At 40.3% G+C, this 26,165-nt stretch overlaps 1 protein-coding gene across 3 annotated transcripts in view; it reads right to left on the reverse strand.

Annotated features, from left to right (window-relative positions):
* Positions 1–6,685: 6,685 nt before the first annotated feature.
* TIPARP (TCDD inducible poly(ADP-ribose) polymerase) overlaps positions 6,686–26,165 on the reverse strand; it is a 61,795-nt gene continuing 42,315 nt past the window's right edge. For all 3 annotated transcript variants that reach the window (XM_073359608.2, XM_073359606.2, XM_073359607.2), the window contains exons 3-6: positions 16,747–16,915; positions 14,533–14,714; positions 8,290–8,565; positions 6,686–7,917 (exon numbers count right to left, since the gene is read on the reverse strand). In XM_073359608.2, coding sequence (XP_073215709.1) covers positions 7,470–7,917; positions 8,290–8,565; positions 14,533–14,714; positions 16,747–16,915 — 1,075 coding nt within the window. In that variant the 3' untranslated portion in view covers positions 6,686–7,469. The remainder of the gene's footprint in view (positions 7,918–8,289; positions 8,566–14,532; positions 14,715–16,746; positions 16,916–26,165) is intronic.

The raw sequence follows: 26,165 nt of genomic DNA on the forward strand, positions 1-26,165 counted from the left end.
AATCAATCACACATGCTGACACTCCTCCATTGTCTTCCCACAGTTCCCCCAGGTCATATTTTCTTCCCTTCCACCTACTCTCTTCTTCTACACCAGAAGTCTCCTTCCAGTTTCTATACACAAGGCTGACATTTAACCCCCACACTGCACAGGCCTGGCTACATTTCTACTGCTCTTCCACAGCAGTTGAACAGAGATGCCCCCTGGGAAATCATCCTCCCAGCGTGCTGCCACTTGCTGACACCAAGGATCCGGTGGATCTCTGGTATGAGGTCAGGAAGACCCAACATTTGGAAAGATGTACCTGAAATCAACAGTGCTTTGAGGATATCTCCAAGAAGCTGGCTGAGAAGGAGATTCACTGGAAGGCTTCTGACTGCAGGGAGAAAATCAAAGCCCTGAAGACACAGGATCACAATGGCCAGTCATCAGTAACGGGCCTGTTCTCGGATGAGGTGCTTGGCATGGCCCCAAGCACCAAGTTCCCTTTCCCTGCTGGTTGGGGTTTTGGGATTAGAGGCGCTGGAGGGATCAGAGGAGCTGGAGCAGAGGCTGACTGTTTCAGCGCTCAGCCAGGACAATCCTGGCTGGAGTCACAGCACATCTTGCAGGGTGGCGGGGGGAATTGGGGAACAGCCCAGGGAGGATGAAGCAGAGAACTAGCATTGCTGTAGCTGAGTAAGACATGGGCTGCCACTGACTATATGTTATTGTTATAAAGGGTATTTCGACACAAGGTAGGACGGCTTTGTTTATGACTAATCTCACTACTTCACTGGGGGACGTGACATGCTATTAGGTGGAATCTGTAAACAAAGATTCACTTGAGGGTGGGTGAACCTCCATTTTCACTGCCACTGCTTCTTCCTTTCCCTCCCCGGCCACATGCGATCCAAGATGGATTCTAAGTTGGGGAGCTAAACATGCAACTGGCGATTTAGGGTGGCGCACACTTGAAAAGCAGGGATTACTAGCACAAGCTGAGCAATGCCCACAAGCAGGTGGCTATGTATAACTCTCAGTGTGCTTTTTCTCACATTGACACTAGCATTAATGTGTTTTTAGAGGCAGCCTAAATACTAAATCCACGGTATGACCTGTGGGAGTCTGAACACCAGAGTACTATTAAGATCGAACAGTACTACAGGTCTAGGGGTCCAGCTGCCCTGGGTGGGAGAGAGGGAGTTGCAAAAGCATACCTGGTGGCGATTCTATGCATCCTACTTGAGAGTTCTGATGTTTGCCCAAATTTTACACCACTCCTGGGTTATGATGCAGGAGGACTTCTCAGACAGAAGGAACTCTAGAAACCTGACCGATTGTTTAGGCAGAGCCAACTTCCCATGTCTCCTTTTGTAGCTCAGTAGGCCCCTCCAGCTTTCATGGCCTCAGCACCGACAGCACAGGGGGATTCCATAGCTATTAAAACCCACATTAGCTGTTTCCACTACTCCCTGTCCGCATACAGCCTGTGTGATCTCAGCAGGGAACACTGCCGCCGTTGCTGCCTTCTGGGGTGGGGAAGGAACAAGCTGCTGCCAAAATGCCCTGCTCCATGTCTAATGCCCTGCATCTGCTGCTGTTACCAAAAGGAGTTGTATTAGTCACTACAGCAGGGACAGGTCATCTGCCTGAGTCAGTGCCAGGCCTTGCTGCCCACTGGGCGTGGTTACTTCAGTGAGTTGCCGGGCTAAGAGCACTTCTACACAGGGGCCCACGAAGAACAGACATGTGCTCCCACAATACACTGCAAAAGAATTCATAGAGCACCACAGCTTAGGGAAGCTCAAAAAGCCGTGGGATATCCCCACAGAAATCCTAGCTCCTCACATGGGTGAATGCCGCACCAGTGTGGACACAGCCACCTGGGTCTGTCCTGGGTAGGGACTGGTAGTGGGGATGCTCCACCAGAGCTAGCCTAGCCTGGGCTAATTGCAGTGAAGACATACCTGTCCCTAGCAGCTATTATATTTGACAAAATAGTCTCAGCATGTGAACAGAGTGTAACTGAGGTAGCAATGTCTGCTCCAGGTTCTTCCAACCTAGGCAATAATTCAGGGAGCTGTGAACTACGCTGTTCATTTCAGTGGGTGCTAACTGTGATTCACAATGACAGTACCTTGTAAGACAACAATTGTTAACTATTTCATGGCTCATCACAGTAAAGGAAAGGCGGGGAGGATCATATGATGAAGAATAGGGAGTGACTTGTGTGGGTGGAGCTTATCCTGTGAGTGGAGCTTGAAAGAGTACCAGTCCTCCCACCCCCCACAATTAGACCCCCCCACTACTTAAAAGAAGCCCAGTAGAGAGGGAACACTGCCACATGGGCAGAGCTACTGATGAGAGGATCGATTATGGAGCACACAGTGCTAAAATCCCACTCTGATTTTATATTCTACAAGCTACTGTAGCAGGTAATTTCAGTTCAGGAACAGTTTTGCAGAGGATTTAGAAGAAGCTGCCCCTGAGAGAGGAGAGAGTGTGGGGTAACACAGCCAGGTAGCAGCCGCCACATGTCAGGTTTTCATTTCCACAACAAACCTGACTGCCAGTTTGATTCTCACTAACTGTCCTTGAAATGCATTTGGAAATGCTCTCTAGAAGCTCTCTATAGTCCACCAGAGGGTGGGGGAAGGACAGACTCAGACCAAGGGAGAAGGAGGCATGATGTCTCTGAGACTGAGACCTACAAAAGTAAAAAGGCCATAACTCAGAAGGTTTGTCTACACAAGGAAGTTTTACCACTTATACTGTTAATTATACTGGTATAGTTAAACTGATAGCTTTATATTAGTATAATCCTCCCTTGGGACACTCAGTCCAGAAAGAGAGTGGCTTTTTTGGTTTTACTTAAACTCCTCCCAAAGCGACAAAGGCTAAAATGAAAAAGGCACTCCTAGGCTAAAGCCTGGCCACAGAAGGAGCTAGACAGGTCGAAATTCACACGTTGGGTTATACCAGAGTAACTTTCCCCTGTAGACAAGTCCTCGGATGTCTGAGTCCCCCAGCTAGGTAGTATGCTTCAGTACAATTGAAACATAAACAGCACCAAGTGCATAGAAGAAAGAGAAATCCTTACCTAATTCTTTGAGAAGCACAACACCAGCAATATCTTTCTCCTGTCTCTCTTGGTCACCCCTCTCTGTCCATGCAAGGCCGCTCCCTATTTGGCTTCTAGGCCAAACAAACAGTGCTGCCTACCATCCTCCTGCAATCAGAGCCACTGCAGAAAAGCAGCTGTGCCCAGTTAACCACTTTTCTCCAATGTGGTGGTTGTGGCTTTACTCCCCCCAGAAGCCATTCTCTCAACTCTCCAAGAGGCCTGTGCACCCCACAACAATCCTGGAACCCTGTAGACCCTTATTTTCCCCTTAACATTCCTACCCCAAGTAAAAGAGAGCTGGATGTTGCTTTGTCTGGCACCTGTTAAATCTGCTCCTTGAGTCAGCTAGCAAATCTACACAGGGCTCTGGGGTAGTAACAGTGTGGTAAGAACCTTAACACTTGCACTATTTAGCATGATTCTTTGCTGAGTCAGCCATACTCAGATAAAAGGCAGAATCCTTCCTGCTGCTTTGCATAGGTATGAAGGGTCCCAAGCACAGAGGGTATACCTGGGTTCTGCTATGCAGGTGGGGGAATAACCTGTGGTGATTTGTTCACAGACACTCCACACCTTCTGCACGTTGCAGAGATTTCCTTTAGGATAGAGGGAAATGCTTAGGATGGGCTGGGATGGTGGTGAGTGGATGTGCAACTACCAAACTACTTACACACCTCAGTGGAGCAGAGGGTGGGCTGTGCTACAGCGAGTAGTATTAATTTATGCCAAGATTTGCTACTTAAATTTGATGACTTTGCTATGTGGAGCGTCAGCTCCCAAGCTCAACACCCTTCTGGCGAGCCAAACAATGCATACTTGATAGTGTGCAGTGTTATCCTACTAGGGCAGCTACATAGGCGCTGACTTTGTGGACGCTCCAGGGCTCAAGCATCCACGGGGAAAAAATAGAGGGTGCTCAGCACCCACCAGCTCCACAGTGCTGATCAGCTGTTTGGCGGCTGGTGGGAGGAGCTAGGGGGAGTGCGGCGAGCAGAGGGCCAGTGGGAGGGAGCGCAGCAGTGGTGGGAAGAGTTGGAGGGAGGGGGGGCTAGGTGTGGAGCTCCCACCAGGAAAAATAAAAGCCAGTGCCTGTGGGCAACTAACAGCAGGGCAGTAGGGGTGAGAGTAGGCAGCGTTGGTGACAGAGGGACTCTTGTGTCTCTGACTTATTAACTATCGGTTCTACTAGGCCACAAGGAGAACATGGATGCAAAAGGGTATTGGAAGGCAGCAAAGGAACAATTCCAAAGATGTCTGATGGGATCTATCGCAATGCAAAGACCCTAGAGCCTGATTCTCCTTTGTAAAATCTGAGCGTAGACAGGGCAAGTTGCAGTTTCACCTCAATGTAGCTGGCTGAGGTGAATACTCATGGGGTTCACCTCAACCACATACGTCAGGGTGAAACTACAACTCACTCTGTCTACACTCAGTTAACATTGTAAAATCCAACACAATAGTTCTCTTTGTAAAACCACTTCTTAAAACTCTAGTGTAGACAAAGCTTGTAAGAAACTTTCCATTGATTGTGTCCTTGAAGTATTTATCAACTGCACTGCTGAACTGAGACTGGGTTAAACACTAGGACAGCACTGTGTGCAGTAACACTGATTAATACATTCATTGTTCAGATGTCTGCAGGAAGTGAAGTATCTTGTGGAATTCTAAATGCTACAGAATGTGTCCCCTTTTGTATTACAACAGCATCTCATGAGTCACTCAGGTGAAACTAGTAGATTAGGATACCAAGTGATTGGCTTAGAAGATTTGGAAGGGGACATACTTGCTCTTTACTTGTTCAGATTTTAATGGATTTTGAATCGTAGTTCTAAAATGACTTCAGATTCCAGTTTAAAGATTTGTAATAAAATATATCTACATAGAGAGATTAAGTCTAATGTTACAGGCTCAGGTAATCAAACTTAATTGTGAACAATTCAACTAATGGAGCCTGATCAAAAGCTAACTGATGTCAATGGGAGTCTTTCCATAATACTAGAGAGCTTTGGATCAGGTCTATAATGGTTACTAGTATGTTACATGCAACTTGTTTTCAGTTATAGTAATATAGGAATTGCTGCACTTCTATTACCATTGGCATGGAGAATGCTTTCTCTTCCCTAGTTCATCTCTTTAAAATGAAATGTCCCTGATTCTTCAATGAGATCTGTGCGAGCAAATCCCTGCATCTGTGTGAAGCTTAGCTGAAGCCAATGGGGCTTTGCTCATGCAGATCAGGTTAACAGATTTTAAGATCAGAAGGGACCATTATGATCATCTAGTTGGACCTCCGGCATAGCACAGACCCTAGATCCTCATCCGGTGACTTCTGCATCAAACTTTTGTTTGGGCTACAGCATATATTTAGAAAGACTTAAAGAAAGAATAAAGAATCCACCATGTCCCTAGGTAAGTTGAAAGCTAATTACCTTTACTGTTAAAATATTGCACTACATTTCTAGTCTTATTTTGTCTAACCTCAGCTTCTGAGCATTGAATCTTATTATGCTTTTTTTTTTGCTAGATTGAAGAGCTATTATCAGGAATCATGCTACTACTTGTACACCATGATCAAGTCACCCCTTAACCTTCTCTTGGATAACCTAAACAGATGAAGTCTCTCACTATAAGGCAGGTTTTCCAGACCTCAAATTATTCTTGTAGTTCTTTTTTGAACTTTTCCAATTTTTCAATATGCTTTATGAGATATGGACACCAGAACTGGAGACTCACTAATATATGTATTTTAACATAGAGGCAATGCTATCTCCCTACTCCTACTTGATATTCCTCTGCTTATCTATCTGAGGCTCATGTTCTCTCTCTCTTAGTTACAGCATTGGACTGGGAGCTCATCTGCAGATGGTTATGTACCATAATCCCTAAATCCTTTTCAGCCTTTCTGGATACTATCTCCCCTCTTGTAACTATGACCTGCCTTTTTTGTTTTGTTTTGTTCCTACATGTATGACCTGGCATTTGGCTGTGTTGAAATGTGTGTTGTTCAAATAAGCCCGTTTTACCAAGCAGTTCAGATTGGTCTGTATAATTGACTCATCCCGTCATTATGTACTCCACCAGTTTTGTGTTGTCTGCAAATTTTACCATCAATGATTTTATATTTTCTTCCAGATCATTGCTAAAGATATCAAATGACAGTGAGCCAAGAACAGATCCCTATGGGGGCCTCACTAGAAACATCTCATAGGATAAGGATTCCTCATTTACAATTACTTTCTTAAGATCTATGAGTTCACCAGTTTAGCGGTCTTCAAAATTAATGTAGCCCACATTAATTTTTTAAAATTAGAATGTCACACAGGACAAAGTTAAATGCCTTTAAAGTCTACATATATTATGTCAATTGTTACCTTTACCAACCAAACTTGTAATCCCATAAAAATATCAAAAAAAGAAAAGGAGTACTTGTGGCACCTTAGAGACTAACCAATTTATTAGAGCATAAGCTTTCGTGAGCTACAGCTCACTGAGGAAGTGAGCTGTAGCTCACGAAAGCTTATGCTCTAATAAATTGGTTAGTCTCTAAGGTGCCACAAGTACTCCTTTTCTTTTTGCGAATACAGACTAACACGGCTGTTACTCTGAAACCTATAAAAATATCAAGTTTGTTAGACAAGACCTATTTTCCATAAAATACTTAGTCCTGCCTTGAGTGCAGAGGACTAGACTAGAAGACCTCTCAAGGTCCCTTCCAGTCCTAAAATTCTATGAAAATCATGTTGATATGCATTAATTAGGCTACCATCCTGTCATTCTTTATGGACTGCATCCCATAACAGCCTTTCTATAATTTTGCCCAGGATCTCTGTTAGTTTGACTGGCCTATATTTAATTATGTGTCATCCTATTTAAATATTGGCATAATATTAGCTTTTATTCGGGCCTCAAGAACTTCCTTAATGTTCCAAAATTTGTTTAAAATTCAACATTAGTAGTTCTCGGCTGCAAGTTATCTTGATCCTGCATTTAAAAATGTTTAAGATTTTGGGATCAGGACATTAGAAATGTTCAAGTCAACTATGAACCAACAATTATATGAATAAGCACAACATAATTTAAATAATTTAACCCAAACATTTTTTTAAACATGAATATTTACTAACATAAATAAACAGGGTTTTATAATAAAAGGATGGGGAAATATTTACAATTTGCGCATACATAATCAAACAGCAAGTGCACAACTGGTCACTTCAGGATTTTTTCTTTTTTATTTTTTTAAGCCCTCCTCCAAGCCACTAACTTTAATCAGTTCTGCAAAGTCCATGTTTTTTCACAAAAACTACTATAAATGTCAGATAAAAGTTCATTATAATGAATAATTTAGCAGCATGAAGGATTTTCAAATGGAGACAGTGTTACTAACTTCTTCATACTGAACAACAAAATAAGGGTAGCTCTGGTCATCGTTAAAAATGACAAAGATCTGAGGTTCAAAGTAATTGTCCACACAAGAGTCATAAAGGTCACTGGTGATGCTGCCAGGGTTCACAGGTGGAGGTCTTCTCATAGTATGATTGCCCACTGTGTATCTTCCTGTCAGTACTTTAGCCAAAAACATGTAATGAACTCCTTTGGGTGACCTTTTGGAAAAGTTATGAGAGTAGCTCGCCTTCCTGGCAAAGTAACTGCCTTGTCCAAACATGGTGGCATGCTTCCCACAGACTCGTGGATCAAAGTTGTGCTTGCAGATTCCATCCACTACGTCCTGGGAGGTACCATGGAACAGGTGCCTTTCATTCATTATTCTGTCAAACCCTGTCATTTTCTTAGACATATATTCCCTTTTCCTGGAATAGAAAAATAAAAAAGATGAATTTTCAGTGCAGCTCTATGAATTAAAGGTTCTCCACATATTAGTGTTATCTTGAATGTTAGAACTGCAAAAGAGAAAATGAACACTTCTTCAATATGTCAAAATAGAGCACATAACCTTCTTACACACAAGTTTTCAGGAAATATGTACACTGATGTTTATTTTTCAAGCAAAATTATTCCACTTAAAGCTGTTGCTTTTTATCTTTTTTAGACGAGATTTGGTTAAGTTTATATATTCTATTTAACAATCAGATTATATTTCATGTCCAACACCATCATTTCTTTTTTATTTCAGAAGGAAAGTTTTCCAACATGATAAAAAAAGACTATTTATATGGACTCACCTTTTATATTTCTCCCAGAGAAACTGATTTTGCACTCTTTGTATTTTCAAAATTCTATATTTGGTCTCTGGCACAGTCTTGTGAAACAGATTGTAAATGGTTCTGTAGCTTTTATCTTCCTTAGAAACAGGCACTTGGATGAAGTCCTGAGCTGGATCCATACTAATCCAAGTTTCAGGATAAAGGTTTGGAGAGGTAATAGCAGTCGGAGATAAGACTTGTGAAGAGGCTGGTTCAGCTGATGTAGAAGGTATTGGAGGATTGCCACCCAGAGTCCTAGTTTGAGAAAGAGAAAGATTTTGCATTTAAAAAATCAGAAATAAGACTTTCAAACTATGATTATTTAGTTACCAAGGTTCAGACTAGATTTTCACAATGGCCCTTCTGACCTTAGTCTATGAGAATCTCTTAAATGATTGCTGCTTTACAGCTATACGACAATGCAGAAGTTTATATAGCTCAAATTCTTGTTTAAAAAGAGCATGCCAAACATTGTATCTGTTTAGTCCCTAGTCCTATGTCTAGTCAAACCAATGTCAAAACTCTCATAAGCTTGCCTGAGTACAGAATCAGTTCACTAAGGGGGAAAAATCTCAGTGCAAACACCACTGGTGGAAACCTATTGTCATAGTAATTAGTAAGGCTTCTAATCTGCAGAGAAACTTAGAATGAGTTGCTACATGGGTCAGTGGCAGATAATTGTTTCTAAATCTCTCGTACAGATAGAATGCTACCAAATGGAAGTGGAATTATTTTATAAACTTTCTGTGATTCATTAACCATTTCCGTTAAAAAGAAAAAAGAACAAAAAAAGAACACTTTGATAACTCCCTTAGAACACCTTTCAAGAAGAAAAGGCATGCATGATTTATGATCCTGGATAAATAATGGGTAAACAAAATTAATACCACAAAAGATAGCTGAATTTCAGTGTTGCATATTATTGTCCTGAGGAAAGCTCTCTAGAATTAGTTGCTTTTACTTGCATACGCCAGAAGCATATCTGCATTTGTTTATTTTCTTGTCTTGGACCAGTCTCTGTTGCGGGGAGTGCTGCCAGGTAAGAAGTGACACGTGGGAGGGAGGAGCAATGCTGCTGTCTGTCAAGGCTGTGGCAGCAAAGGACCATTCATGCCAGAGGGAGGAAAACTAAGTGTTTGCTACACATACATTTGGCTGGATTTTTAAAATGCACAAAAATAAATACAGAGGGTGAAATCCTGGCCCTGCTGAAATCAATGGGAATTTTGCCAGGGATTTCAGTGGAGCCAAAATTTCACCCATTGTGAATAATTCCAGTTCTGAAGCATGTTTCAGGCTTGTGGGCTGGTACATTTAAGACTTCCTAAGTTTAGATAACTAGCATAGTATCTGGCTTATAGTCACCTGATTAGGGACCTGAACTTGCAAGCCTTATCCAACTGAATTATGCTTGCTTAGTTGAGTAGTCCCATGGTTGAAGTTGGCTGTGCAGAGTCAGGTTCTATGAGCTTAAAATTTGAGGGCCAGATCTTCAGGTGATGTAAATAGGTGTAGCTCCATTGGAGTCAATGCAGCTATGTCAGTTTGCATCAGCTAAGCACTTGACCTGAACTCATTTTATAGTTGCCAGACTCAGGCACTGGGGAAGCAGGCAGGAAGTTGATATGGACACTTTCCTCTGATTCCAGGGCCACGCCACGGCACAGGTGATCAGTAAAGAGTAGTCATGAGTAAGCAATACCACTTGGCCAAGGTCAAATTATGAAATTGCCAATCTCTAATTTAGAGCTTTGAGACACAAGGTACAGCTGTGTATCTAATCCCAAGCAGTGGAGCTCATATTAAGCACATCCTGAAAGTTACTAGGTCACTTTTATTTTACAAAACGTATCACTACTGAAACAGGGAAAATCTATGTGCTCTGGCTAGGAGGACAGACAGACCTGAGAACATTCTGTTTATCAATTGGCTACATTAGAGGTGAGTTGAGTTTTGTCTACATCTCAGGCCAAATCCTGCCTGCCTTCCTTATATAAGTAGTTGAATTTAGGTCAGTGAAACTCAGTGGATGGGAAAGGCAAGCAAGATTTAGCTCCCTATGCCATCTTTGTGTTTTTTGTTTTTAAAGTTTACTATGGCACTGTCTATCAAAGAATTTCCTGAAGGCAACACTATTGCAGCCAATTTCCTTTGGTTAAAGTGTAGTTCTAATTGAAAATTGTGTAAAACTGGCAATTTCTTACTCAACCAGTCTGCTCTCTGTGTATTCAGAGACTCTTTACAGACTAAATTATTTTCTCCCTGCCTTTTCCAGCAGAGCCAACAACTATGGGAGCTGGATTCTATTCTTGTTTGTGCATTATCAGCAGAATTGTCAACTATGTTCTGATTGCAGAATCTTTATTGTTGGTGATGTGTAAGCTAGAAAGAACCCAATGTGACTTTCTGATTAAAGGCTGAATTTACAGGGCTAAAAAATAGTTAGAAAAGGCTGTTTTTAAAAAAAAACTTACCAGATTTGATTTGGGTCTCTGAGAAACAACAACAAACAGTGATCTCCATAAGACCATTTTTAACAAGATAGATTTAAGTGTAGTTCTACTCTGAAAAGTATCTCCTTACATAGCTCTCATCTGTTGTACAATGCTGAAAAGTAGAACAACTAGCCAAATTCTGGTCTCAGTTACAGCCCTATAAAAACACAACTACTCCATTGACTTCAGCTCTGGATTTATTTATACCAGTTTAACTGAGCTCAGAATTTGGCCCACTATGTTCATTAATAGTTTAAAGGAAACCCAGAGGATGGATTGTAAATGTCCCTTCCTAATGATTTTGTAGTAATTGTTTGTGATATTACAATGGGGGTTGGGTTGTTGTCCTTTTGCTCATAAGGTGAAAAAGGTCAGTGGGTAACAAAAAGTTACAACAGAACCTCATTAATTCATGCTAGTGATTGGAAGACCCCCTGCAAATTAACAAATGTTACAGATTCGAGAGTAAACAAGCAAACACAATAAAAACATTAAGTGATGCAATATCCTTACTGTACTTTGTTCCTTTACTTTGACAAGTATAAATTAATTGTAGGTATTTATAATACATGAAAAGTCAACATCTGTCAACCATTATCAGACATTTATCACCATTCCTATATTAAGTATCCTATCCTAAACTTAGGATCCTATCCTCTCTCTTATTTTAGGTATAGGAAAAAGGGGGCAATCACTGTTTGTAACTGATGGAAAATGTTGACTTTTTAATGGCAGCCACTGTACTTGATAGTGAACTAATGAAGTACTATAGAATACTTTATAAAGTAATAAAGTCTGAATACTAAGACCCCACCAACCCACCCTCCACAGCACACTGCTATCTTTCACTAGTAAGTGGTGTGAGATCACTGGTTTATTTGTGAAAATCATCAGGTCTCAGGGGTAGTGCCTTAAGAACTAAGGAGGTTTATGACAGGACAGTGGAAATTTCACCATGAGTTCACTAAAGTCACTGGGAGCTGCAGATGCTCAGTATCTTTCAGGATCAGACCCTTAAGCTGTAGTAAAACAGGCACTCAGAGCAAAATATCAGTTGGAGATGAAGGAAAGCACCTCATGTCTTTATTTTCCCCCTAAGATTAGAATCAGAAGTGTTATAACTAGAAGTCCATGTTTTTATGTATTTACTCTTTTTTCCAATTTCGTTTTATAGTTCTTGGTTTTCCCCACACCAGACTATAACTGAAAATATTTCGAACAATTACTTGTTTCAAGGCCCTGAACAAATTAACGTTCACCTCACAATTATGATGCTATAACAATTCAGCGAGCTAATGAGCATTCTAGCCCTAACACAGCAGTTAAATCTTCTTTGATTGGCCCAGCATGACAAGCTGCCAGTCAGACTAATGACTTCCACCCCTTTGCTAAGAGGACAATATGTTCCTAACTACTGGACTCTGACAATAATGTTTCCAGCTGTGCTGGTGAGATCACAAAAATGGCATTTTTATGAGTTCTAATCAAAAAGGACTACAATGCAGCACTTTTCTCATTTGGCCTTTGGGCGAACAAGTTCACCCACAATGCAGAGGATGATAAAACAAGGCATGCTTTATCTCTAATTGTTCTTGAAAATGATAGTGTTTTTAAACATTTGTTTTTTATGAAGCCCGGAGCTGATGGCTTGGTGATCACTAAAGAGAGTAAGAAGCAGAAATATGGACAACAGTTTGGCAAGCTTCAAATACATCTGTACCTCTCATGTTCAGAAGCCCAAAAGGTACATCCGTAAATTATGTCCTTTTTTTAAAAAAAGAAAACAACAAAAACAAGCCAGCATCCCCTAGTGGGAAGGATGTTATTCATCCTGCACGGTGTTAAGTACATAGATGCCAGCATTGTGAAAGCCTTGGATGGCAGGATTCTCTACATAAGCTGGGAGCATGGGGACAGGAAGATACTCAGCCACAGGAGGGCCACGACGGATTGGGGTGAACTTGATGAGGCTTTCCCTCATGACAGCAGGCCGGTCCTCCCCACCTTTCATCCACTCTGAGAAACAGGGGCCAAGAGTTCCCTTTCACTCCTTGCCTCAACCCTTCCTGCTTACATTAGAATGCATGGAATAGCTGAGGCAGGGAGACAAAGGAGGAGCAGTCAGCTAAAGGTTGGCTCTCCACAGTACCACCTAGTAGCCAGAAGCGGAGAGCTCCCAGGCCAAGCCAGTAGAAGTAGGGACTTCAGAAATTACATTGTAGTATCCAACATTGCTGATATTATTGTGACATTTTTTGAAAGTACTGACTTGAAGCATTGGACCAAATCCTGCCCTGACTTACATCCCATGCAGCTGGAGTTCTACTGTTTGCAGCATGCACTAGATAGAAGTACAAGAGTGATCCCATTTAAGTAACTAATCAACAACACAAGCTGCTACTAGAAATCAGTGCCTGCTCTCCCGAACAAGACTTTGCCTGAGCAGAAAGGATACCAGCGCTGGGAGGATTGGAAGGCTCCTTATGCCTTTTACCAAATATGTGCACCTGTGTAGAGTTGCACACTATTGAAGATTAGATTTTGAGTACAGGCTAGAAATCATATTCAAGGGGAGAAGATGGCTACTCATGGGTGCAGTAAGTTAAATACAGACCCAGTTTCTTCCCATCATGTCCCCTACATTTTGTGGCCAGCACTTTCCAACTATTTGCTGGTATGCCTTACTTCACTGTAAATGATAGATTTACTAATACAGCATTCAATCATTACTCAGGCAGAACTCCCAGTGATTTCAATGGATTGGGGACTTCAGAGGTTTGTGCTCAGCTACAGTAGGGTTGTGCCCTGTAGGCATTCACTCCTAAAGAGTCAGGCCAGAAAAGGCCATTAAATGTTGGCATGCCATTTCCCTGCTCCACTGGTCATGGAACACAATCCTCCATGATCAATAAATCAATATATTTCAGAGATAGGCTTGAACTTAAACCTCAGCTTCAAACATTTTGAAACATAATGCACATTGAGCTCTGGAATTCACAGCTCAGGCTGATTCCTGCTGTGGGACAATGGAGGGTCATTTCAGAATTGGCACTTAACTACAGTACAGCGCTATAATTGAGATATTTTGCTACTGTTATTATTTGTTACTTTTCAGTGAACATCTCCAGTCCATGCCCAAGGAAATCTACACTGTGCATGAGAAAGTCAGAGAAAAGAACTTTAAGCCTAATACTGGAGTTATTCTTTGCTTCCACTTCTAAACTGCTGAGCAGCATTGCTGTGGGCTGTTAAATAGTTGTAGAGTTTCACCACAGAGATGGCTGCACTAACCGTGTGCGGGGTGAAGTGATTCTGCTACATGTTTATAAATCCATTGGTGACGTTTGCAAAGCTTTGGGATCTTTCTAAGTGAAATCTATGGTCCTGGTTCAGGAAAGCACTTAAGCATAAGCTAAGCATTAAATATGTGGTTAAGCACATGTCCTCCATAAGAATGCTTTACTAAATCAGGGCCCGTATTTATACATAAAAAATAAGTATCACTCATTCATAAATCCTACTAGATTGAGTACCAAAGCACTTGATTTTGAGTTCAGTTGCAAGCAGTAAATAATACTGGACATACTGGCTAGGAAAATCTAGAAATAATAGATAAGGAAAAATTCCCTCTGTCACGTGTTAAAGAAGGAAAGTAACCATTGTCGAAGGACCTTTGAAAAGTACCCTTTCACAGTAAAAAGTTTCCACCCCCCCATAGGATACCTACTGTAAGAATGGCATCAGCACAACACATGAGCGAAGAAGGGGTCTCCTCTTAATTTCTCTTCGGAAACATGCGTTTTGTTGGAAGCCATCTTTGATGTTCAAGATATACTGATTGTGCCAGGTAACAAACCGGACCTCTTTCAGACCCCGATAGTTGGCTTCTTCTATCAATCGTACAACAGGCTGTTTGAGAAAGAAGAGTTACCATAACTTACTTTTTTTTCCTAATGCAAAAGAACTAACATTGCTTCTATCTTCAACTGTTTTTGTAAAGTGTTTTTAATATAACAGTTCAACTACCCAGCTAAAATGTTAAATGGGTATTTTGTCTAATCACATTATAAACCTCAAATGTCTGCTTCAGAAGCACTAATAAAATGGAGAATTACATTTAATGACTTACATATTCATTTTATTCATTTGCATTTAGATTGTTCTTCATTCAAAGATCTCAGAATGCTTGACAAATATAAAATAAGTCTCACTATACTCTTGTGAGAGTGAGAAATACTAGCATCCACATTTTACAGATGGATAAACTGAAGCACAGAAGGGTTAAGTGACTTGCTGAAGCTCCTACAGCAAGTCACTGGTAAAGACAAGATTTGAACACAGGAATCCCAGCATTAAACCATTCATCTGCCTTCCCAAAGTGAGTTTTCAGAACAATGAACAGATCAAAATGAAAAGAGTTTTCCTTTAAGGATAGGTCTCTATATAACATTCTTTCATACCTTAAAATCAGTTTTTGAGGGATTAGCCACACTCCCCTGAAACTAGCATGTTTTAATTTGCTCTTAAATTTGATAGTACTGTATAGTTTTTTTGTCTGGTGAAAAAAATTTCCCTGGAACCTAACCTCCCTATTTACATTAATTCTTATGGGGAAACTGGATTCGCTTAACATCATTTCACTTAAAGTAGCATTTTTCAGGAACATAACTACAATGTTAAGCGAGGAGTTACTGTACCTGTTAGTCAGCTTCCACATTTAAAATGTTATCACAGGTCACTTGTGGAACAAAAGTTCAGCAGAGCACAGTTCTCATTTTATTGCTGTCTCTGCTGGCTATATGCAATATTGATTCTATTCATCAGTCCCCCTGATGTTTAAGTAATCTTCTACATTTCTGTGGCTGTTTCTAAAGGAGGAATTGGAGACTAATGCACAGAAATATTATAAACCCTTGTGTAGAAAAGTGCAGTAGTGTTCTCATGATTCTGGTGACACTGAACTAACTAGTTTCATTCTCCGATACCAGAGGATTTTGGAAACATTGCTCTCGGAGCCCACAGAGACTCAAAAAGAGGAAAGCATTACAGAGGTTTAGTGGCTCTTTAGATTTGGTTCTCTACTTCTGTGTTTTTACAGGAACAAGTCTAAGCTAGGTACAAGCTGAAAATAAATCTAATCCTACAGGACCAACCTATACCCAGCAGCTCTACAGCTATACAAGGGGAAAAGGGCACACAGGAGGGAGTGGTCTGTGTTGTCTGAATGGGTGCTCTGCTTCTGCATGCTGGGGAACTCAGAAGGATTCTGCCTCTTTGAGGCGCAGTCCCTCTTGGCACTCCAACCTGGGGCAATGTGGCTCCACGCTGTCTCAATGCAGGTGCCCCTATGGCAAGATTAAGCTCAGCAGATGAAATTCAATATCCTGCCCCAGTTCACTAAAACCAAGTAAATGAGTTTGAGCAGGGGAACTATGTGGAGACTGGGGCTGGGCAAAACTAAAATACACTGCTAACCTATAGGTAGGGGTTAAGTAGTCACACAGCTGCTACTCCAACCTCTGCACTAGCGTAGTTGATTAAACCAATGGGAAGCACTTCACAACACTTTGGTCAATGAATCTGGCCAATGACAGAATCACTGGCCTAGTCCCTGTTCCTTCCCTGCCTCAGCTCACAGCCCCTGCACTTTGAAGAAGGACTGCGGTGTTCTGCAGTCCTGGAAGCTTTCTATGGCCATAAGATGCAGAGTGAATTTTGACCACAGAGAAACAAAATCTTTGCTCTGCTATACATCAATAGACTTGCAGTGGAGATGAAAACTATCCAGCCCCCTGCAAATGAAGAGTATTGGCCCCCTAAGAAAGGACATCAAATATTATACAGATACTACACTTGAATGACACCTACTCCACCTGAGCAGGTGTTTCCAATATAATTTTGGATTTTGGTCCAAAACAGGTTTATGGAAAGTTTCAGATACCTCTGAGTACTCTCTCCAGCCAAAGTGGTCCCTGCAGAAGTATTTCCAGACTGTGTAGTAGTTGGAATTGGAACTGGTGCAGGATGGTGTGGACAGCCTCCGCATTTGGTCAAACTCAATGGTTTCATACAAGTTCATAATATTCAGATCTACCAAAAACTCATGTCCCCTGGAAAGAATAAGAAAAACAAAAGAATTTTCAATTTTTAATCCATCCAAGAACACCTTGAGGGGGAGAGGGCTGGAAACAATGCTATTACAACATGTCTCAATTCCACCAGGCTTATCCACTACTGGCAAGCTAAACTAAGGTGGAACTCTGAGCACTCAGGGTCAAATTCTGTACTCATACCTCAAGCAACCACATGGACTTCAGCAGGGCTGCATGGGATGTAAGTGGGCACAATTTGGGTCTCCCTATTTCTAGCCAGATGATGACAAAACATGGCTGTGTACAGCATGAGCTAAAACATCTTGGGGCTGTGCATCGGGTCAGGAAGTTCCAGAACTCCAGGTTGTGTATCTGCTACTCCATACCTTAGGATGCTGCAGGATGTTTCACTCTCTCTGGATGGCCAATGAGGAGGAAAAGTAATGGAGCCACAACACTGCCTTCTCTCCATCCTCTTTGTAGAAAGTGTTAGGAGGGGGTTGTCACTGCACTCATCCTCTTATTATAGGGACCACCTATTCCTTGCTTAGAGAATAGAAGAGGGCAAGGTTCCTAGCTCTTTCTCCAACACACACAACGGCTATGTGCAATCTAACCCTTAATATATCAATTAGGACACTGAAGAAATATTGTATAAGCACAGAAACAAAAGAAACCTTCCTAGTACAGAGATATTTGTTCACTATAGAGGAGTTATGGAAAGATCAATATATGCATCCTTGACATTTGTAGCGTACTATCAAGCAAATACATCACACAACCCTGTTTGATGAAGCAGCCAAATACTATTCAAAAGGTTACTCTTGTGAAAGTTAGTGCTTCAGGGAAGAAGCAGAAATGTAAATGTCTCCAGATGAGGAGCATCTGCTGCTAATCCACCGGAGAGTTCAATTATCTTCCATCACATGTGCGGGAGAAAAGAACTGGCATAATATGAAAAGAGAAATTGATTTTACTATTATGAAGCTTACTCAGAGAAATATCTGCTTTTTGTTCTGCGCTGTATTGCTGCTACCAAATCAACACTTCAACATGCAACTTTATATAAAAGTAATTTGGTGCTTTCAGAAGTATAATGAGAGAAAATTGATATTACCTATGAGGAGTCGGAGCCTATATTCTTTACCTCAAAGAATTGGTTGTTATGCTGATGTAGGAGTCATGTTTAAATGTGGCGTCAGTATGGTTCAGCAAAAATGGCTTCTAACACCACTTGGCCAGCCATTAGTAAGGGAGATAACCAATGTTTTAAAGAGTGTTTTGCTCCAAGCAAACAATTCCCACTGGCCAGCCAAACTATTGAAACCAGTTTCAGAGGAACAGCAAAGATAGTCTTGACCCTCAAAGTTTTGAATTGATCCAATCTAAACATCTCTCTCAAATTTGAGGGTGTTTGGATTTGTGTTCAAAAAGGCTATTCACATGAAGTCTTTAAGTCCCATCTCCAGTTGAAGCTCCATGTACACAGATCCCAAGTAGAGTTTCTAAGCCAGTAGAGACAGGGCATATGGGAATTTTCTTGCAAGACTATAGAATGGGGCCTAAGCAGTGGTTTATGAAATTATGAACTTCACCTCTAGCTAATAGCAGCCTTCAAAGATCTTAAAATATTCCATTGTCCTTAATGAATGTGTAATGGTTTATTTACGACTCAGATGTGAATAACTTTATTTATAGTGGTGGGATAGAATGTTAGATGTTTAACTCATGTTGAGAAGCAACTTACTTCTTGCATGAGTAGCTCCTAGTTGTAAGCTTTTATGGGCAGGGGATGTGTCTCATCTACAGTCTATAAAGTGCAGTATAAATTTTTACTGAGATACACGGGTGTTTAGTAATACAATAAATAATATTTCTTCTTTGACAATTTGCATATTTTCATAGTTGTTTGAAAAGAGATGTTTTTGGGAGCCCCAGCAGCAAATCACAACATTTGTGCATATACTGGACTTTCTGCCTAGTGTTTTGAAAACAGGATTCCATTTTCTATAAACTGCCATAAAATTATTTTACAGCAAGTTTCTGTGTGGTCAGCCAATAAATAAATAATAAAGCCAGGTAACTTAAAAACTACTGCTTAGTAGCCAACCGAGAAATACATCAAAGATCAGAGGTTTATTAGCAAATGGGAGCTTAAACCTGGACATTCAAAGGAACGAACGATTCCACAGGAACACTGATCACAGTGCAAAGAGACAGCTTTGTGGGGGTCAAAGCATACCTATATCTGTCTTTATAAAATAAATGATCGATTCTTGACAGGCTGCACAAAGCTGCTTACACAGTATCACTCCACCCTTACAAGAAGAATCAGATTTCTTTAGTAAATGACTAGGATTAGCATACTGCCTAGCTAATGCTGTTGGTTTTCACTTATGAACTATTTACATGCTTTCACATTTTGATAGTTTTTCACTAAGAACTAATAACTCAGATGAATGAATCTTTTGAGTATTATCAACATAGCATTTAACCCAATGTAAAGTATTTCTTTTTTGCACTGACTATAGCCAGCAAAAACATGGCTAATATTTGAAACGTATATAGTTTGTTTAAAAACTCTTGCATGTTCAACTCGTAAAAAAAACAAAAACAACCTGCCATATTTGACACTTGTTATAGCAAAAGTAATGGGTACTTAAACATGAGTTAGTGGCACTTTATTGATTTGCTTGAGAAAGGCAGGAGAGACTGCAGCTTATCTCACGTCATTGCTATGCACCTTTCAGTCTGTGTTTTCCTATCAAAGAATCACAAGGAATGGGTCTAAATCCTGAGAGGTGCTGAACACAAGCAACTCTCTTTGAACTCCCAATGGGAGCTGTAAGCACACAGCACATTTCAGGATTTAGTATTACTGTTTCTGTGTTTTGTTTGCAGTTAGGATCCTGAAGTGCTAGAACAGGGATCGACAACCTTTGGCACGTGGCCTGTCAGGCTAAGCCACTGGCGGGCCGGGATGGTTTGTTTACCTGTAGTGTCCACAGGTTCGGCCGATTGCAGCTCTCACTGGCCACGCTTCGCTGTTCCACGCCACTGGGGGTTGCGGGAAGCAGCAGCCAGCATATCTCTCAGTCCACGCCGCTTCCCGCAGCCCCCATTGGCCTGCAGCGGACAGTGGGAGCTGCGATTGGCCAAACCTGTGGACGCTGCAGGTAAACAAACCGTCCTGGCCCGCCAGCAGATTTCCCTGATGGGCTGCTTGCCAAAGGTTGCCGATCCCTGTGCTAGATGCTTCCCAGACATACAAGAAGGGACAATGGCGCTTGCTTCCACGAGCTCCCAGTCTAAGGAATTGGCCCAGTATTATTTGAATGAATGCTTCATGGTATTGTTTTTAGCTTAGCTCTCTTTGTTCTTCAGTATGCTTTTATATAATCTTTAAGGACAGGTATGAGAAAAATACAAAATGATTTTTTTTTTTATTAACAGAATAGTTCCACCAGTTGCACTCTCCTTATCACCCTGGGCCAAATTCACCCCTTTTCTAACTCCACTGAAGTCAACATGGAGTTACACCAGGGATGAATTTGGCCCATTTCATTTCAGAGACGTGTGATTCACTGCTGAGAACTTTCAGTCTCACTGCAGCAGTAGAATTGTGTAATAGAATGTCTCCATCTGGTAAAAGTTCACCTCTTTCATATTTATAAATTACTACATATAAGGCACGTTTTGCAGGTTAATCAATACTGTTATCTAAATGATATCATGTCATAGCCGTGATCCTAAAAGGATTTCAGTTGAGAAGATAGTATAATGTGCAAAATCTCTAGAATAATCAACCATCTGTTCATTACATGTATTGCCAACATATGAAATCATTCCAACCTGAATCTGGGTATGAAAAATAACTAGATCCTAAAAAGGAGGGCTATTTTAGTACTTTCTGTGTCTTCTTATCAGTACCTCCTCCTACCCTATGAAATCTTGATACACTAATTAAATCTGACGATCCACAGCATATTTTATCAATGCATAATGCACAAACACCCACACTGATTCAGAAATGCGTCCCCTTATCCAGCATTATTTTAAGAGTAATATCCTATACTTTAGGAAAGAACAGTATGTACGAACCAAACATTGCATATAAATGATAAAAAATAGGGCTGTCAGTTAATCACAGTTAACTTATGATTAACTAAAAAAAATTACTCGCCATTAATCGCACTTATAACAATAGGTTTCAGAGTAGCAGCCGTGTTAGTCTGTATTCGCAAAAAGAAAAGGAGTACTTGTGGCACCTTAGAGACTAACCAATTTATTTGAGCATAAGCTTTCGTGAGCTACAGCTCACTTCATCGGATGCATTCAGTGGCAAATACAGTGAGGAGATTTATATAAACACAGAACATGAAAAAAATGGGTGTTATCATACACACTGTAAGAAGAGTGAGTATGATGAAAATGAACATGCGTCAGTCCGCATTGCTTTGGATAGTTATCAAGCAAAACCCATGATCAGCATGGAAGCGTATTCTCTGGACTGGTGATTGAAGCATGAAGGGACATATGAATTTAATGCATCTGGCACGTAAATATCTTGCAACGTCAGCTACAGCAGTGCCATGCAAAGGCCTGTTCTCACTTTCAGGTGACACTGTAAACAAGAAGCAGGCAGCATTACAATTTGCAGGAGATAATCAACCTTGTTTGTCTGAGTGATTGGCTGACCAGGAAGTAGGACTGAGTGGACTTGTAGGCTCTAAAGTTTTATATTGTTTTATTTTTTAATGCAGTTTTGTGTACATAATTCTATATTTGTAAATTCAACTTTCATGATAAAGAGATTGCACTACAGTACTTGTCTGAGGTGAATTGAAAAATACAATTGTTTTTTAAAGTACAAATATTTGTAATAAAAATATAAAGTGAGCACTGTACACTTTGCATTCTGTGTTGTAATTGAAATTAATATTTGAAAATGTAGTAAACATCCAAAAATATTTAAAATAAGTGGTATTCTAATGTGATTAATTGCGCTTAATTTTTTTAATCGCTTGACAGCCCTAATAAAAAATAAACCGAATAAAAAACCAACACTACTTGTAATAAATTACCAGTGTGAACCTGCTGAAACTGAATGCAAGTCAAGAATACATACACTTTCTAGAGTGAAAAAAGCACCTTCCTGGTATGCAGTCATTTTGTTCGGTAACAATAAGCTGTAAACTACTTTATTTGAAAACAATGTGTGAAATCATGAGGATATCATTTCCGTTGAAAAGCAGAGCTATATTATCTGAAGTATTTGCAAGCAGCATTGTAAATGTGAGTTTTTGTGTGTAAAATTTTTCATGACAATTTTGCAATTCTGTTTCAGAGGATTTTTGTTTTTTACCTTAAAATATACACTTACCTTTGTATATTTTGACACAAAAATTCATCTTTGAATAAAATATCTAATTTTGAGAAGACCAAGCATTTTTTGTTTGTTTCCTTTTCACAATAAGACTGCTTTGGAATAAAACATGGGCTCAGATTCACTCCCAATTTATCTTACTTTGAAGCCAAAGCACGACACATTGCAATTTTTAATCCACAAAATTCAGCCCTATTCACAAAATTGCAGTGAAATGCAAAAAAATAAAAAGCAATTTTAAAAATGTTTGGTGAATTATGTATACAGCTCTATTTAGATGTCAATATTTTCTTTGATAAAGCTCTTTACTTGGCAAATATTGCTGATTTTACTAACGTGAGTATACAGTGGACAAAGATTTACAATAGTCTTATATCAATGCAAATACTGTACAGAGTAAAACATAATCCAAAAACACAAAGAGCCATATTTGACACCCAAAATGTGTTTTCAAGACTACAGCCCTGCCTAAAATATCACATAAAGTGATTAAGTTCCTTGGAGGACCAAAGTCATAAAATGTTGAATGCTGCTAAACAAATTTCACAGGCATCCAAACCATGGCTGGTTACTGATACATTACTTTGATGTTTCTAATAACATATTTAACTGTGCTAAAATACAGAATCTGACATATACTTTCAACTGCGTTACAAGGTGATGAGAAATAAAGAAGTACTATGCAATATTGATGAGCTGTATGAGGAAAATTTTTTTATTAATTTGAGGGGAATTTACTGAACTCTGTGGTTGTTTTAGTAGTGTCTTGGTTGCAGCAACTTAGACTTAACGGGTCAACTTTCCAAAACTCAGCATAATGGCTGCACATAGAAAACCCTCAATATGAACGCACAAATCATTTAATTGCACCAGCAAATGGCAACTTGGGAGTTTTTCTTATGACTTTTCTTCTGACAGTTCTTCAGCCAGAGCAAAAGGGCAATTTATTCTTTCCCATAGTAACTATGAGGTTTACAGTGTCAGATACTGATCCAATAAACTGACTTGCAATTACTTTCCCCCCCCTTACATCTGTAATTATGGAGAGCCTATTCACAGCTGAGTCTGCAACTAGTTCCTATTGTAAGTCCTATGTTTAGTGAACTTATAACTCTGGCTAGCAAAAATAGGTTGGCCTGAAAATTGCTGTTTACTCTGAAGGCTAAGAAGAATTGTTCTGAAAAGCTTTCGTTAAATAAGTCAAGATATTTCTTAGTTTCAGATTATTGAAAAATCAGTCTGATTTTTACTGGTGTGCAATGTTTTTTGTAAATTTTTAGCTCTATGGTTCCCAGCCTTTTCCATGCCAGATTCCCCTCCCATTTAGCAACAGAAGGGCAGCTCCTTAACACTTGTTTGGCAATCAGGTTGAGATCCCATCCATCCAGCTCAAACACAGTTTATTCGTCCCCCTTCAAAAACATTCTTCTTAGTGGATAAAACAGGTTGTAATTAAGAAAATGTAGTAATGATCAGTGTATCTAATTGTAATGGTTACAGTCTGAGAATTTTATCCACTGGTGGCTGGTTGCAGCTTAGATAGAACATAAGAGTCCTTCTATTCTCCACTGTGCCATTCAGGGACTTTCCCTTAGCACAAGTAGTACAGGCCTATATTTCTGACGCTAAGAGGCCAAGGTTCTTGAGATGACTCTACATGGTTGTGTGATACATCCAGTCATTGTGGGTGTTTTGGGAGTTGGTTTTCTTTGTAGCGTGAATGGAACCTTATTTATTTATTTTTAATTTCCTGAATTGCCATGAAAATGGAATCCACTACCTATTTCAGGATACAGCATAGTAGATTTTTCTTTAAAAGTCTGAAAGTCAAATCTCTTTTAAATAATAGGTGCTTTAAAAATGATACTTTTTCAATCTATTAGAAAGGGTGAAGTTTTCAAAACTGGAGTTGGACATTGAGATGCCCACTTCCCAATAATTTTGGTGGGAGCTGGGGGCCCAGGTCACCTAGACATCTTTGAATATCCCAAAATGTTTGACTTTTTTGAGGTCCCTCTAAACCTTGCCTGTAAAACTTCATAATTGACATACATTTAAAATCTAGGAATGAAAATGTTTAGAACAGGCAAGATATTATTTAACACAGGTCCTCTTATTTAAGTTCTGTGGATGGCTTTGAATATTTACCTACCTTTCTATAAATGTTTCCATTATTTTAAAATGCTTAAACCTTTTCAATTGTAACATTTGCTGGTACTCATGCATTGCAACCTGAACAAATGTCCACAAAGTTATTTGTCTGTTAACAGTGCTTCATTTAAAACATTTCCTTCTGTGCCTCAAAAAAAGACCTATTTCGAGCATATGTAATGCAAAGCCCAGAAACAAAATTAGTTGTGATTGATACAGCAGGTGATTGCATGATTACATTCCTGGGTTAGCTCTCAGATACTGGTGATGAAACTAAATATGACAATGTATCTCTCAACTGTGCAAGGCCTAAATGTGAGACAAAGACTAAAATCAGGGACTTAGGAAAAGTAAGAGCGCCAGAAGTTTAACATTATATGGGATCCATTCCCTAGCCGAAATAACTTCATGTTTAAGCTCAGTATTATGATTCAATATTTCTGATGTAAATAATTAACAATGTGAGATTGCAGCAGGTAAGTGTGGGACAGATAAATGTGGATATAAAATGAGGCTGGTCCTACATAATGTATAATGGACTATGTTTGGATTGGGAATTAAAACCCATCCTAGTGGGGAAGGGATAAAGTGTGTGCCCTCTCAACCCCTCCTTGAGTTTTCCTCCAAATGATTAACTCCATGCAATAGAGTCCTCCATGTTCCAGTAACATTTCTGGATATGTTGTATTATGAGGGAGGGTACTGCTGGTGATGAGATCAAAGGATCACCCCCATCAATGTTGGTAAAGTTATATTATTCAGTTTTTATCTGGAAATGGCACTAGCAGGAATAACAGGAAAGGAAATGTGGACACAAGAGTTCGGTACAGATTTGGGAAAGCAGGAAATTCATTCAAACCCTCTGCTGGGTCAAGAGCTACTCCCACTGCATATTTAGCTGTACAACATGTAACCAATAATAAAACAATACTTGGTATTTCTGTAGCACCTTCCAACTGAGACGGTTACTGCACTTTACAAACATTAACAAATTGTGCCTCACAGCAACCGTATAAGGTAGGTAGATATTCTCATCCCCATTTTACATCCAGAGAAATTGAAACATGGAGAAGCTGTGACTTGTCCAAACTAGCTCAGCAAATCACTTGTAGAGCTAGGAATTACTCTTGGGGGAATTCTGTGCCAAAAAAATTAAAAATTCTGGACACAATATTTTAAAATTCAGCAAAATTCTGCATATTTTATTTGTCAAAACAGCACTATATAATCACACCAGTTTCAATTATTTTGGTAAATTTATTTCAAAATACGTATCAGCAACTATGCCTGTAACAATACAGAGAAAAAAAAAAATGTTCCAGGAGTAGAGAGTTAAAGAAACCCCTACCACAACTCAGTTCCTGTTTCTCTGCCCCCCTCCCCCCAGAGCACAGCAGGGGGAACAGACACTCTCACCTCCTCCACCCAAAGCCCAGCTGCAAGGCGCCCTCCACCCCAGACACCCACACTCCTCCCCACCAGAGCCAGCTGCGGGACCCTCCCCAAGCCAGACACTCACATTCACCCCTTCCCCCTAGCCCTCAGAGCGCCCCCTAGCCCAGACACTCACACTCCCTCCCACTGTAAGTCCCCAGTTGTCCTCCCCAGGCAAATGCTCGCAACACTTCCCCCGCCTCCCAGCCGCACAACCCCCCCACGACACCCACACCCCCTAACCCCCAGAGCCCAGGGATCCAGAGGGAGAAACAACCTGATGCTGGGCCGGGCTTG

This window comes from Lepidochelys kempii, chromosome 9 (assembly GCF_965140285.1).
Source record: "Lepidochelys kempii isolate rLepKem1 chromosome 9, rLepKem1.hap1, whole genome shotgun sequence".
In the NCBI taxonomy this organism is placed as follows: Eukaryota; Metazoa; Chordata; order Testudines; family Cheloniidae; genus Lepidochelys; species Lepidochelys kempii.